This window comes from Melospiza melodia, chromosome 3 (genome assembly GCF_035770615.1).
Source record: "Melospiza melodia melodia isolate bMelMel2 chromosome 3, bMelMel2.pri, whole genome shotgun sequence".
NCBI lineage: Eukaryota > Metazoa > Chordata > Aves > Passeriformes > Passerellidae > Melospiza > Melospiza melodia.
This window is the reverse complement of record NC_086196.1, coordinates 111,101,536-111,114,210: the sequence shown is the minus strand read 5'-3', so window position 1 is coordinate 111,114,210 and position 12,675 is coordinate 111,101,536. Positions and strand designations below refer to the sequence as shown.

At 46.4% G+C, this 12,675-nt stretch overlaps 1 protein-coding gene across 1 annotated transcript in view; it reads right to left on the bottom strand.

Moving 5' to 3' along the window:
- The window catches only part of GALNT14 (polypeptide N-acetylgalactosaminyltransferase 14), a 97,105-nt gene that overhangs the window by 32,889 nt on the left and 51,541 nt on the right, over positions 1-12,675 (bottom strand). Inside the window, exon 3 of the mRNA XM_063152612.1 lies at positions 7,219-7,317. Coding sequence (XP_063008682.1) covers positions 7,219-7,317 — 99 coding nt within the window. The remainder of the gene's footprint in view (positions 1-7,218; positions 7,318-12,675) is intronic.

The window sequence follows — 12,675 nt, the reverse complement described above, 5'->3', positions numbered from 1 at the left end:
AGGCCAGCTGCTTGAAGCAGAAGCCCCAGAGCATCCCAAAAGCCTCCTAAGTGCTTGAGTTGGGCTTTGATAATGCCAGTCAGATGGTACAGGCTTTCACAGCATTTAAACTTCTTTGCCTTCATCCTGAGCATGGCTCCTCTTCCACAAAGCATTTAAAATCCCCCCAAATTTCAGATCTTCAGACCTCCCACTGGCACAGGAGGGCAGTCACCCAACCACATAACAATCTTTCAGCCCCTGATCCCCTGCCAGATCCTTATTAACAGGTTCTCTCAGTCTCTCAAGCTCCCAAAACTCTTGCAAAAAAAAAAAAAAAAAAAAAAAAAAAAAAAAAAAAAAAAAAAAAAAAAACAAAAAAAACCCAAAAACCTGGAAAAACCACATCCCTGGCCTAGACCACAGTAAGGAGAGCTACTTATGGGAAGCCCTAGGGAACCTGGGAGCCATCCAACCAGCTGGCAAAAAATGCAGCTCACCCCACCCAGGGGGTTCCCCTTTGCCAGGTGCCTTCTGCCTGCAGAAAGAAACAGTTGAACCAGATTTTTCTTTTTGGAGGCATACAGGACATCCCAAGGCAGATGCATGACACAGAATCATAGAATGGTTTGAGTTGGAAGGGAGATCATCCAGTTCTAATCCCAGTGCCACAGGGAAGGGACAACTTCCACTAGAGTGCTCAGTGCCCCATCCCGCCTGGTCTTGAACACTTCAAGTAAATGGGCATGTACAACTTCTCTGAGCAACTCACAGTAAAGAATTTCTTCCATATATAATCAATACTTACTCCATGGTGGTTTGTTTGGGTTTTTTTGGTTTTTTTTTTTCCCTTGGGGAGAAATCCTCTGTAAAAAGGAGGTTTCCTCTCAGACCAGAGTAGGTAAGCCTAGCACCTCCCTTGTGGAGCACCTCAAAAACCACTTCCAAGAATTACTTTCTCTGGAAAGACAATCCCAGGATCTTGGAAAAAAAACATTATTTTCCCCCACTTCAGATGCCTTGCATGCTAAGGTTTGAAGGAAGAGAAGGCCACTGCCCCCTCAGCAACAGCCTGGAGCTGCTGTGGCCACCCCAACACTTTGGCTTGTGCCAAGCAGAGTTAAACAACACCTCTCCAACACCCACAGCCTGAATGGAGTACTGGGAAAAAGTGGCTCAGTGCTCCTCCTCCCACTGGGGCACACAGAACAATTTAGATGTGCTGTTTCCACCTGTCAAGTGTTTTTTAATTATTGTTATTAATAGGCTTGTTATTTTTTAGAAATCCCCGTACGCCAGAGCTGAGTTCAGCAAATTACCGTAGCCGAGCATCAGTGGAGAGAGACAGGAGAGCAATATCATGCTCAGTGGAATATTTAACAAGTGTTGATTGCCTGGAAACCTAACTCTGTGCAACCTGCAGGAAAGAAGCAGGCTTGTAAAAAAAAGCCAGCAAAATAAATAAATAACCCACCGAGAGCAGGAGGGGAGGAGGCAGCGGGAAACTTGGAACATTCAAGGCCTGCCTCTGCCTGGTCTCCCCTCTAGATCTGGCTGCCAGAAATGCGGTGCAGGGCTAAACTCTGTGGGAAGGTGGCTGCAAAGGGGCTGATTCTGCTGCTTTTGCTGGTACCAGCCATTAGAACTCAACCAAGGCATTGGGCTGTGTAGGCTCAGGCCTAAGCTCTAGGCAGTACTCAGTGCCTTAAAGGATCTCCTGCCAGAGAACATCTATGGAAGAAAATAAACCACTTCCATTCCAATGGGCCACTTTCAAGGCTCTAGGTCAAGGAGAGGTGCAGCCCAGGCCCAGCTGAGCTGTAACATCCCATTGTCCCCAGATTTGCTGCCAACTCTGTGCCGGGGCCTCCCACCCCATAAATCAGGGAAGATGACCCCTAAGTGCCAACAGGGTCCATCTGTGGCACTGACCAGAGCAAGGGGGAAAAGGCGAGCACGCTGACCCATGAGGGAAGGCCATCTCCAAGGTCTCCTCCATGAACTGTCACCCTTCCATGGGGTTAGTGACAGACACCACCACTGTGGGTGGCACACACCCCCTCATCTGTACCACCACAGCCCTCTCCCAGCAAATCCCTTGTGGGACTCACTCACCACACAACACTTTTCCCAAATTCCAGTGAACAGCTCACCCTGGTGAGGGCAGTCCAGAGGCTCTATGGTCCCTGCTGTTTCAGCACACTTTGAGATCATTATTGCCCCTGCAAGTCAGAGCACTGACCCCAGCCAGTCCCAAAACTGCTGCTAAAGCCAGGGGCCACTTGATGCAGGCACAGAGAGATGCCCAGCAAAGCCAAATTCCTGTCTCCAGTGCATTTTCTGCCTGGTGCTCTATTAACCACATAATACCGTGAACACACAACATAAGCACCCCTCCTGCAGCGCTCCCCAGGGAGGATGGGAAAAAGAGGCATCAAATCCTCCACGTTTTCAACATTACAGTTTTTGGGTGGTTTTTTTTTTTTTTTTTTTTTTTTCAGCTAGACCATAAAAGCTCTTTTAAAAATTCAAAGCTGGCTTTTCTATTACTTGTGCCTCTGCTCAGCTTTGATTTTTTTTTTTTTTAATACTTTCCTTTCTTTATGTCTGGGCATGGCTTTTTTTTTCCCTTTTATATGGGAAAAATCAGAAGACAATATTACAGTGCTTTGAAGTCCCTCTGTTATTATAGATTTTCTTTCCCTGAAATCAAACATAGGTAGATATATACTGCAGTGATGGATATATTTGAACAAATCAAAACAGTTTCTAAGTTCTGCTGTGCCAAAGATCACAACATTTTCTCCCTTAAATTGCCAAAAGACCTGTTACCATCAAAATGAAAGCTCATGCCTCCAGTCCAGAAAGCGCTTACTCACCCTAATAAGAACAGGTTTGCTGCTGAATTATCTTTTGACAATGCTGAAACTTTCTTTGTCCTGAATTATTTACCTTATGCACACATAGCCATGGAGAATTTCACCTTAAATTTTCATCCTCCTCAAGAATTTGCTGGGATCCTTTTCCACCTACCCAAAAGGTAAGCACTGGATCCAGCAATTTCATCTCCAAATGAATACCAGTGCAAAAGTCACCCAGACCATGTAAGACATGGAAAATGTTTGCAGGCAGGAATTTCGACCTTCTGAAAAAAGTCAGGGTGGTTTTGGCCATCACCCACTTGCTATAGGGAGGTGACTGTGGACACCCATCCTTGAGAACTCATGAACCTGTTAATTCTCTCCATGGCAACATATTAGGACTTGTTGGGAGAGGGAAAAAACACCTTTGGGAGGATAATGAAGTATGAAAAGGGCCAAGGGTCACAATTATCGAAATCAGACTGAGTATGGAGAGAAAATACCCACCAAAATGAACTGCTTCAACAACCCCAAATGGCTAATTATGTAGGAAGAAAGACATCACACCAAGAATAACCATAATGAGCTTTGATTACACTGCAGCTTTTGCATTTTATTCTTTCAAATACCCACCAAGCTCTTTGAAATTCAAGAGTTCTCTTATGTTAACATCAAAAGGTAAGAGCGCGCGGAGGGCTGTGTACTCAGTCACCGCGAGAGATGATTAGCAAATTAAGAGAAAAAAAAAGTCCAGGGTTTAAGCAAAAAGCAGAAAAGAAAAGAAGAAATGAAAAAATAGTCAGCACAAAGTGCTAATTATACAGTTTCTGTGCAACACCTGGCTTGTTTTTGCTTCTTTAATCAGGCTCATTTCAGTTATGGCATAGACTCCATATGGTGCCTAAGCAAGGAGGCTTTGTCACCTCCCTGCCTCAGATGTGTCTGGATACAGACAAGGCAGTGGCACAAGGGGTGGGTGAGAGGTGTTGGCTGCCCAGGACACCACTTCTTTCACCTATGAGCACTGGAAAATGAAAGGCATGATATTCACTCTGCTAATTAATGATCTAAATATTTGATGTGGTATTCACAGCGCTTGCATCAGGACTCCTGCCAAAGGATGTGTTTTGGTTTGTCAGCAAGAGGTAAATAATTTAAGTTTTCTTATTCCTGCCCTGAGCTCCCCAGCTGCAAGTTTGAAGAATAAATAAATAAAAACCACTCAGCAGAGTAAACGGGACTGTCTCACCATCTGCCCAGCAGGTCATCCACATGACAGGATTAGGATTCCCTTGCTAAATCCAGGCTAGTACAGGATGGAAAGACAGGAAAGAAGAAACTGTTGTTTTGGAGGGGTTTTACTTTTTATTTTAAATGCCTCTGTATTGCTTATTTTCATCCTTGCTCCTGCCTTCCCACCTTGTGTTTACTCACATGGTCCCATCTCATGCACTGTTGGAGACTCTCACCAGTTTTAGGGACTGAAAGACACAAAACTGAACCAAAGAGGGAAAAGGAACTTGTTAAGAAGTCAGTGGTTGAAACAACCCAATGAGACTTTCTGCACAGTAAAAAAAACCTTAAAAAAACCTCTCCAGAGCTACTTTGCTATTGACCATCTCCTCCTTTCTGTCCTCTTCTCCTGTTTTCTATTTCCCCCTTCTCATGACACCCATCCCCTACTCCCTGGACAGTTGTACATATTCACAAGCATTTATAAATGCTGACCTCACCATTTCCAGAGATGTGGTCCTTCGATAAATTTACTTTTTCTTTTTTTTTCCCCCCCCTTGCTTTACTTCCAGCTGGCAAATGGTCAGAGAAAAGATCATGAAACTTTTAAATGAATTCATTATTCAACACAATCCACCAGCTTCTCTCAATAACTCTGACAACGCAAAATGTCCATAAATGAACTGTCCCAAGCGCTCCCAATGTGAACTGATTAAGGGGTGCCAGGGAAGCCACGTGTTGCTGGTTCCTACCAAGAGCCTGAAGCACCCTGAGCCTGCAGCACAGCTCAGCCTCAGCACTTGGGGAGCACTGAGGCTCTCAAACATCCAGGAAAACTGCAGGAATACCAAAATCCCCCCTGCTCAGCAAGTACGTGGTCACTTCTGCAAGAGGCATTCCCCCAAGCAGCACTTCCCTCTGGCTCTCCTCTCTGCTTACATAGGGAGTGCCCCTTTTGCAGGGTCAGTGCCCCATCACCCATGGCTTTGGACCAGCCAAGAAGTGTCCCTTTGTCCTATCTCTTGCTCCTGGACAGGGTGATTAACACTGAGAATCTCAATTAACATGAGAACATTGATTCTTCAACGAGGCTGGAAAATCCAACACACTGGAACTCAGGAAACCAGGTCTGCAACTCAGAATCTTCCACCAGCTGTGGAAAAATCACCTCTCTGTTCCTCAGCCTGTCCATCTGTCTGTCACCTGGGTTATACCACTGCAAACATGGACTAGGGAGAAGAGGTGCCAAATTTACCCACCACAATGCTAAAAGCAGTTGGCCACAAACTGCCCCAAAAGGCACAAAGCACTGTCAGGAGGACAGAGTTTGTTTTAAATGGCCAAGGAAAATTATCCATGTTGTTACAGCCACTGTGGGATGGAGTCATCTGGAAGATTTAATTAAACCAAGTATTTGGCGAGCAAGAGGGAAAAAGCCCCAAGCAGTCAGAAGGCACAGCAAATTAACCCACAGAGGCTAAAGAGGCAGATGAACCTACAAGAAAGAGGGCTCAGAAGGGGCCTCAGAGCTGGGGAAAACCTCCCCACAGATTAAGAATGAGCACTGGAATTGCCAGGACCCATAAGAGAGAAGGAGCAGTGCAAAGGGGCAAAGCTGTGGTGAAAATCACACACGACCAGGTAAGGAAGGCAGTAAAGCCAATTAATCAAGTCAAGCAAATTGAAAAAAAGAGGAACAAGAAAGAAAGTCTTTCTATGCTGGAAATAAGAAACTTCAAAGGACAATCACCTCAAGGAAGAAGTAAAAATTCAATGTACCTGTACTTCTAACCTTGCCATCACTGCAATGAACAGTTCTCTAATGAAGCCAGATATGGGGGATCCAGGCCTAAGAGCTGTACCATGGGTCTAACATTTCTCATGTGACATCACCACTCCTGGCAGGACAGTCGGGTGCTGAGTTACGGGGGAAAATGAGGTTAAAATCCATCCCTGCTCTTCCCATGTTATATTTCAGGAGCTAGAGGACTGCACTTGCCACCTCTGTTACAAATACAACTGGTTCTGGAGAATGGCAAACTTATGCAAGGCACTGAAAAGATGAAAGGGGAGGTCCAGGACTGAGGAGGTGGCGCACAGCACCAAGCCATCAGTGTCACCCAAAATTCACACACGCCAGAGAGAGAAAGCAGTGACAGATTACTGAGTGTGAAGCAGGGAGACAGGATTGGGCATGAAACCATAAAGCAGAGCAGGAATTCAATTTCAGGACTGTCAAACTCACTTGTGGCCCTGGATACGCTCACCTGAAGAAGGATGCTGAGAGAAAAGCTCAGCAATGACATGACAGTGAGCAGGGCACAGCTGAAGCCTCCCCCTAACCAGCAACCCCAGTCTGACCAGCACCAGCAATGGCAAGGGGTCCCTGGGGATGCCAGGGCTTAAATTTAAAAGCCAAGACTTGCAGCAGGGCACATGAGATGTGCACCACTGGCACAGAGCACAGCACACCCAGGCTTGTTACAGAGCAACCCACCAGCCCAGAGCTGGACACAACCTTCCCACAAGAGAACCTGCAGATTCGAGGCACACCTTGGGATTAAACACAGATTTCAAAAAGCCTGCAGTGAAAATGAAGCCTTCAGTCTATCCACGACAGCAAAACACAGCCAAGAACAAACTGACAAATGAAGGGATGGCCTCATGCCCAGAGTGCTGCACCGTGCGGCTGCAGGAGGACAGAAACCCTCCCTGAAAATCTGCTCTGCATGTGTGTCATTAGGGCTTCTCAATTAGCAAGCCTTTCTGGCACTGGAGAAGCTCGGAGCAGATATCCACAGAATGATAGCTGTCCCTAGAGAGCTGGGCCAAAACACAGCTGAGCACTCCTACCCAGCTGGATAGAAAAGCTCTTAGTCCAGACTCTGTCTAATCTGCTGATGAGCCCTCAAGAGTTTCCCATGCTAGGCCCTGCAAAGGGAAGCACAGCTCCTCACTTCCCTGAGCACCCCACTGTAAAACCTACTTCTCAGAGAGCAACTTTCAGGCTAATTTCTCCCAGTCTCCATTCGAGACCACAGCTGGCAGGTCTGCTCCTGTTGCTGTGGTGGGGGCAAACAGATTCTGCCTTTTTCATTTGTGATGACCACTGACCCTCTTTCCAGAGGCTCCCAGGAGCTCTTACCTGCGGATTGTCCTCAGCAGGGTGGACCTGGCCTCGTTGTGGAAGGTGATGACCACGCTGGTGGGCGGCAGGTCCTGGCTGTAGTGCAAGGTCGTACACCTGGGGAGGGAGAAGGCAGAAAAGGCTGAATTCAGATGCTGGAATTCAAAGCCAGAGCTCACTTCACCAACACAGGCAGCACAGTCCAACAGTAAACGGTCTCCAGCCGTTATTACAAAGAAATAAATAAGACTTTTTTTTGTGTGAATAATTTATAGAGGAATCCAGGAACTGCCAACTAAGCCATTGAGGATTAAAGCAGCAAAGAACTGTCATTAATGGGAAGGGATGAGAAGGGAGGCACACAGCTGGTGGCCCTTTCCTCTAACCAGTGCTTCCCAGCTACACACCAGCGCTTCTCTCATCCCCTGGCTCATGGCACCATGAGAGGTAAGAGCATCCCTGCAGCTCCAGCTCCCATCCACCTCACACTCAGCCTCCTGAGGAAGCAATTCCCACCTGCCAGCTGCAAGGTAAACCAAGCCCTGTCTCTAAATTGATTGTTTCCTTATTAATTCCACCTTAATTACATAACCAGACTACAGGGAAGACTGGGATTTCAAACTTTCCAAGCCAGCCTTCAGAAGGTGAAAACCCACAGCTGCAGCCACAGTCCCTGCTGCCTCCTTCCCAGGAGGAAATGTCACAGACTCTGTAATTACTTTGACCTTTAGCTGATTAAATTTGTGGCTTTTATAGACCCACACCAATATATTCCCAGCTCAGAAAATCCAGATACCCCTTACATCCATGCTGCCCTTTCCAGGGCCCTATAAGTTCCTTAAGATGGTCTCAAGATGACACAACAGGAGCTGTCCATCACAGCCATCCTGTCCCTTGCCATCCTCATGCCATTTGTCTGCTCCTGTGTCACTGCCCAAGTGCTACCACTAGCACCCCTCAAATGCAGCAGGAAAGAGCACTGAGCAACCACTTTTCCAAAAAACCATCAGCTCACTCCCCCAAAAATTCTGGGCCACAGAACCTGCAAGGTGAAGTAAAAACAGATGGAAAAATTAAATTGGATATGGAGAGGAGAAAACATGTAAGAGCAGCCAGATATTGCTGGTTTATGCTATTCAGAATAGCATGTTGCACCTCTCAAATGCCAAAATGCTCTATTTTAAACGAGGTTTTACATATTTTAATTTTGAAACTGTATTTCTGATTATTTACAAAGTGAACAAGAGTGCACAACAGGAGAAACAATTCCAAAGATAAGGAAAAAATGGTATCTTGGGTGGGACAAAATATTTACAAAGCTCACGCTAAATTAGTTGCTGCTTTCTCTTATTGTTTCACTCAAAACCCTTTCCAAATCCTGCTTGAACTTGACCAAAAGCAGGTTTCTCATTACTCCCCTGCTCTTTCAGCACAGTCATCCACACCAGGAATTCACCTTGGAGCCAATTCTAATTCTGGGTCCATCCCAAAGGACGCCGAGGCCGCGCAGCTATTCCATATGCAGGAGAAAGTTCAGCAGCGCTGCCCCGTGCGACAGCACCCTCATCCATCAACGCTGCATCCCAGGGATGCTGGAAACAGAGCCTTTCTGAATTATGGAACAGCACTGGGTCGTGCCCTGAGCTGCTCCCTTGGGCCACTGCAGCATCACTGGCACCACCCAGTGTCCCGCTCCAGCCCGGCCATCCCAAGCTGCTGCTGCCGCTGGGGTTTGCCATGCCCAGGCTCAGCTCCCGTTTGCTCTGCAGAGCTGCAGGGACAGACGATGGCAGCTGCTCTGCCTGTGCTATTTATACTCGGCTCCCAGATGCGTGTCCTTCCACCCACTTCCAGCAGGGCTCTGTGGAGCCAACAAGGGAAGCTATTTCTGGCAGAGAATGAGCGGGAGTGGAAAATACAAAGTCATCAATACTTTACTTATGCTGTTACAACAGCCCAGGAGCTGGTAAAGAAAGCAGGAGCTGGGAGTGTCTGTGCCTCCCACGGGTGGGAGTGCTGGGGCTGCTGCAGGCTGGCTCAGGCTCCTCCTGAGCAACAACCTGCTTCTAAAATTCCAGATGTTGATGCACCAGACTGGCCCAACCAGGCAGTGTGCGTGTGGGAGAAGCTGGAATGTCACACAGGAGCACCTCCAGAGCTGCAATTCACCTCTGGCTCGTGTCTAGTGAGGCTTGTCACATCCCCAGGACAGGAATGATGCTGCTGTGGAGCTCCAGCCTCGCTTTGCCTCTGTGACTGTGGTTATTCATGTTGTTGTATTTCATATTTCTCAAGTCCCATACCGTTGCAATCATATTCTTAAAGTTCATACCTTCTTGGCTGGTTTTCTACCAGGCAGTTCTTCTCTGCAGCACAGTTCTTTGTGGCTTCTCAGGGGCTCCTCCTGGGCTCTCAGCCCACCCCTTTTATTCCAGTTGCCTTCACAAGCTACAGCTGCTGCCCAACTAAGGACTTCACAGCTGTAGCTCATTTGGAGTAACTAGGACCCACTTATCTAATACACAGATCTTACAGGGACTCTCTCCATATGTGACCAGCACCACACCACAACTGGGACTTGCCTCTCCAAAACTGGGACTTGCCTCTCCAAAACCAGAAGCTGCCTGCAAAGGGTGAGGCAGAGCTGCTGGATCTTCCTCCCAGGGCTCCTCCTCCTGGGTGCTTTGTCACAGACATCTTTTCATTAAAAATCTTTCTTTAAGATTTTTTGTTCCTGAGAAGCTGAGAGGCCTCGGGAACAAAATGTAAACATTGATTATCTGCTGCTGTGGAATGCAACAGGTGGATCTGTGACTGGCCCATCTCAGATGTTTATAATTAATGGCCAATCACAGGCCCGTTAGCTTAGACTCTGTCCAAAACACAAACCTTTATTATTCATTCCTTTCTATTCTTAGCTTAGCTAGCCTTCTGAGATGAAACTTTTCCTTCTATTCTTTTTAGTATAGTTTTAATGTCATATATATCATAAAATATTAAATCAAGCCTTCTGAACATAGAGTCAACATTCTTATCTCTTCCCTCACCTGAAAACCCCTGTGAACACCATCACAGTGCTTTATGGCTCTGACTCTCTCCTTGCCCAGGATTTTACCCCTAGGTTCTTTAAGGAGCCCTCCCAAAGTTTCCTCCACTTGGTCCCTTTTCCCCCCCCCTTTCCTCCCCCAGTGTAACTGCAACTAAACATCTTGGGTCCCCAGAAGGCAGATTTCAGTTTAAGTTGTTGACTACAAGTGTCTTTTTTTGGCACTTACTTGGGTAATAAAAACCACAGCTTGGAAAAGCATTAAATCCAGCATGTCCAGAATTATTTTGTGTGACAATTACATCTGGGGTAATTTCAATTTAATACCTCACTGCAAGTGAAAATTGCAGCATGCAGCCCTAAAATTGCTGTAATAATGAAAATAAACCTGCTAAAAGCTGCCTGTGCTACCTCAGGCTGTCACTGGATAAACGTTTTGTGCTGCTGATGGTATTTCATAGGTCACCCAATTGCCAACAAAAAAACAAAACAAAACCAAAACCAACACCCACAACATTTTCAGGAAACCAATGAAAGTTTGAGGGGTTTTTTTAGATTGTTAAAAAAAAAAAAAAAGGAAAGAAACAAAGGACAACAGAAAAGCAGTAACTGCACTGCCTGTATTTGCAGTGTGTTGAAACTCACTGGCTAAAGCCATTTAAAGTTTGATGCTTTGAAACCTTGCAGCAGGACTGGAGAGCAAGTGCAAGCAGGAAAGCTGCCAGGCAGCTCTGCAGGTTCCCAGCATCTGGGTGGGGTGAAAGAAGACAGAAGTTATGCTGGCCTACCCTAAAAACCCCAGGGATAGCATCCAGATGGAGAAAAATTCTTATTTCCTCATGCAAGATGTCAAACTTCAATCAAAAAGTGACTCCTCCCGTCAAATGAAGTTTTTTTTTCCATTCAAAATGGAAATAATTTCACAATCAGGAAGTTCTGAAAGGGGTAGTCTGGCTACAAACACCTTAGGAATCACTTGGAAAATCCCAGCCTGGACTGGTTGCCTGTCATACTTCCTCCAGGTTGGACAGGGCAGACCATCTGCCCCCACATTCCCAAAGTGCTGCTAACTGCTGAGGAATAAATAATGCAGTGCCTGTTTGTGGGGACATGGAGCAGACAGCCAGAGCCCTGCACTCACTGCAGGAATTGCAAAGCTCTCCTGCAAAGTCCCAAACTCTGGAAACTCCAGCATTGCCCTCAAAATCCCTTTCTCAAGATATTTTCCTTGAGCTTCTTCAGCCCTTGTGCTGCTGGTGAGCGCAGGAGTATCACAAGCTGGCGGCCTCCATACACAGAGCTGCCCCTGCATCCTTAGAGATCCTCCTGACAGGGCAGCACACACCCATTTCTAGGGAATCTGAACCCATCTTACATTTAAAAATGGCAAACTTTACTCTCAGTGCCCCTCACCCAACCAAAGCCCACCTTGCCACCACAGCCGCACAGCACAATGGTAAAGATTAACAGTGTGAACAAGATAAGACCTGATGCTATTTAGTTTTAACTTCCATATCTAAAAAGATTCTGTACTGCCTTGGTGTGTGACTCTGAACTTCATATAAAGTGTTAGCAAGCTCTCTTCACAGTTTAGTTAGACCAAAAAATGCTTTTCCAGCCTGAGAGCCAAGGACACCAATGCGGCTTTAGGCTCAAGAAGTACAAACAACAGCAAACTGAGGAGAGCTTTGTGACTGGTCATCCATCCTGCATCCATCTTGGATAGAGCCACAGCTGGGTTCTTGTACTGCCCAAGGTGTATCCTTTGAAGACCTTTTAACAAATACCTACTTTATTCCTTTAATTCTGCCTAGTCTCTGTTCCAGATCAGCCTCTTTAGGCATCAGACCCTGTTCCACAGCCTCTTCTGGTGCCCCAAGGCTCATCCAACATCACATGCCCACAGTGCAGTGCTGTGTCTCTCAAAATCCATCTCTTACGTTCACCCTCTCTGTACCTCATTAAATTCCCTCAATAAATGATCATCCTTATCCCCTGGATTCCCCCTGCCAGGCTTCTGCTCATTCCTCTGCTCTACTTCAACAGCCATCACTTGCCAACAGCTCTGCTCTGAATTTTTAACGTTTTCCACAAAGTCCACACTCTCCCTCAACTCAGCTCACCACTTCCAAAGCACTCTCTGCATATTTATTTCAAACAGCAGCTGCACCAGGCAGAGCTACACCATCCTTCACCTCCCTGCTGGCTCCTCTCTTCTCCTTGGAAACACATGGGAGAACACAGTCTTGTCACCATGCATCCAAAATAAGGGTATTTGGGTTTGTGTGCACTCTGCTGCCACAGGGCTGTCACATCAGCCCAGAGGACCTGCCATCACCAACAGGATGGGTTCATGTTGTATTCATATTTCTCAAGTCCCATACTGTTGCAATTATATTCTTAAAGTTCATACCTTCTTGGCTGGTTTT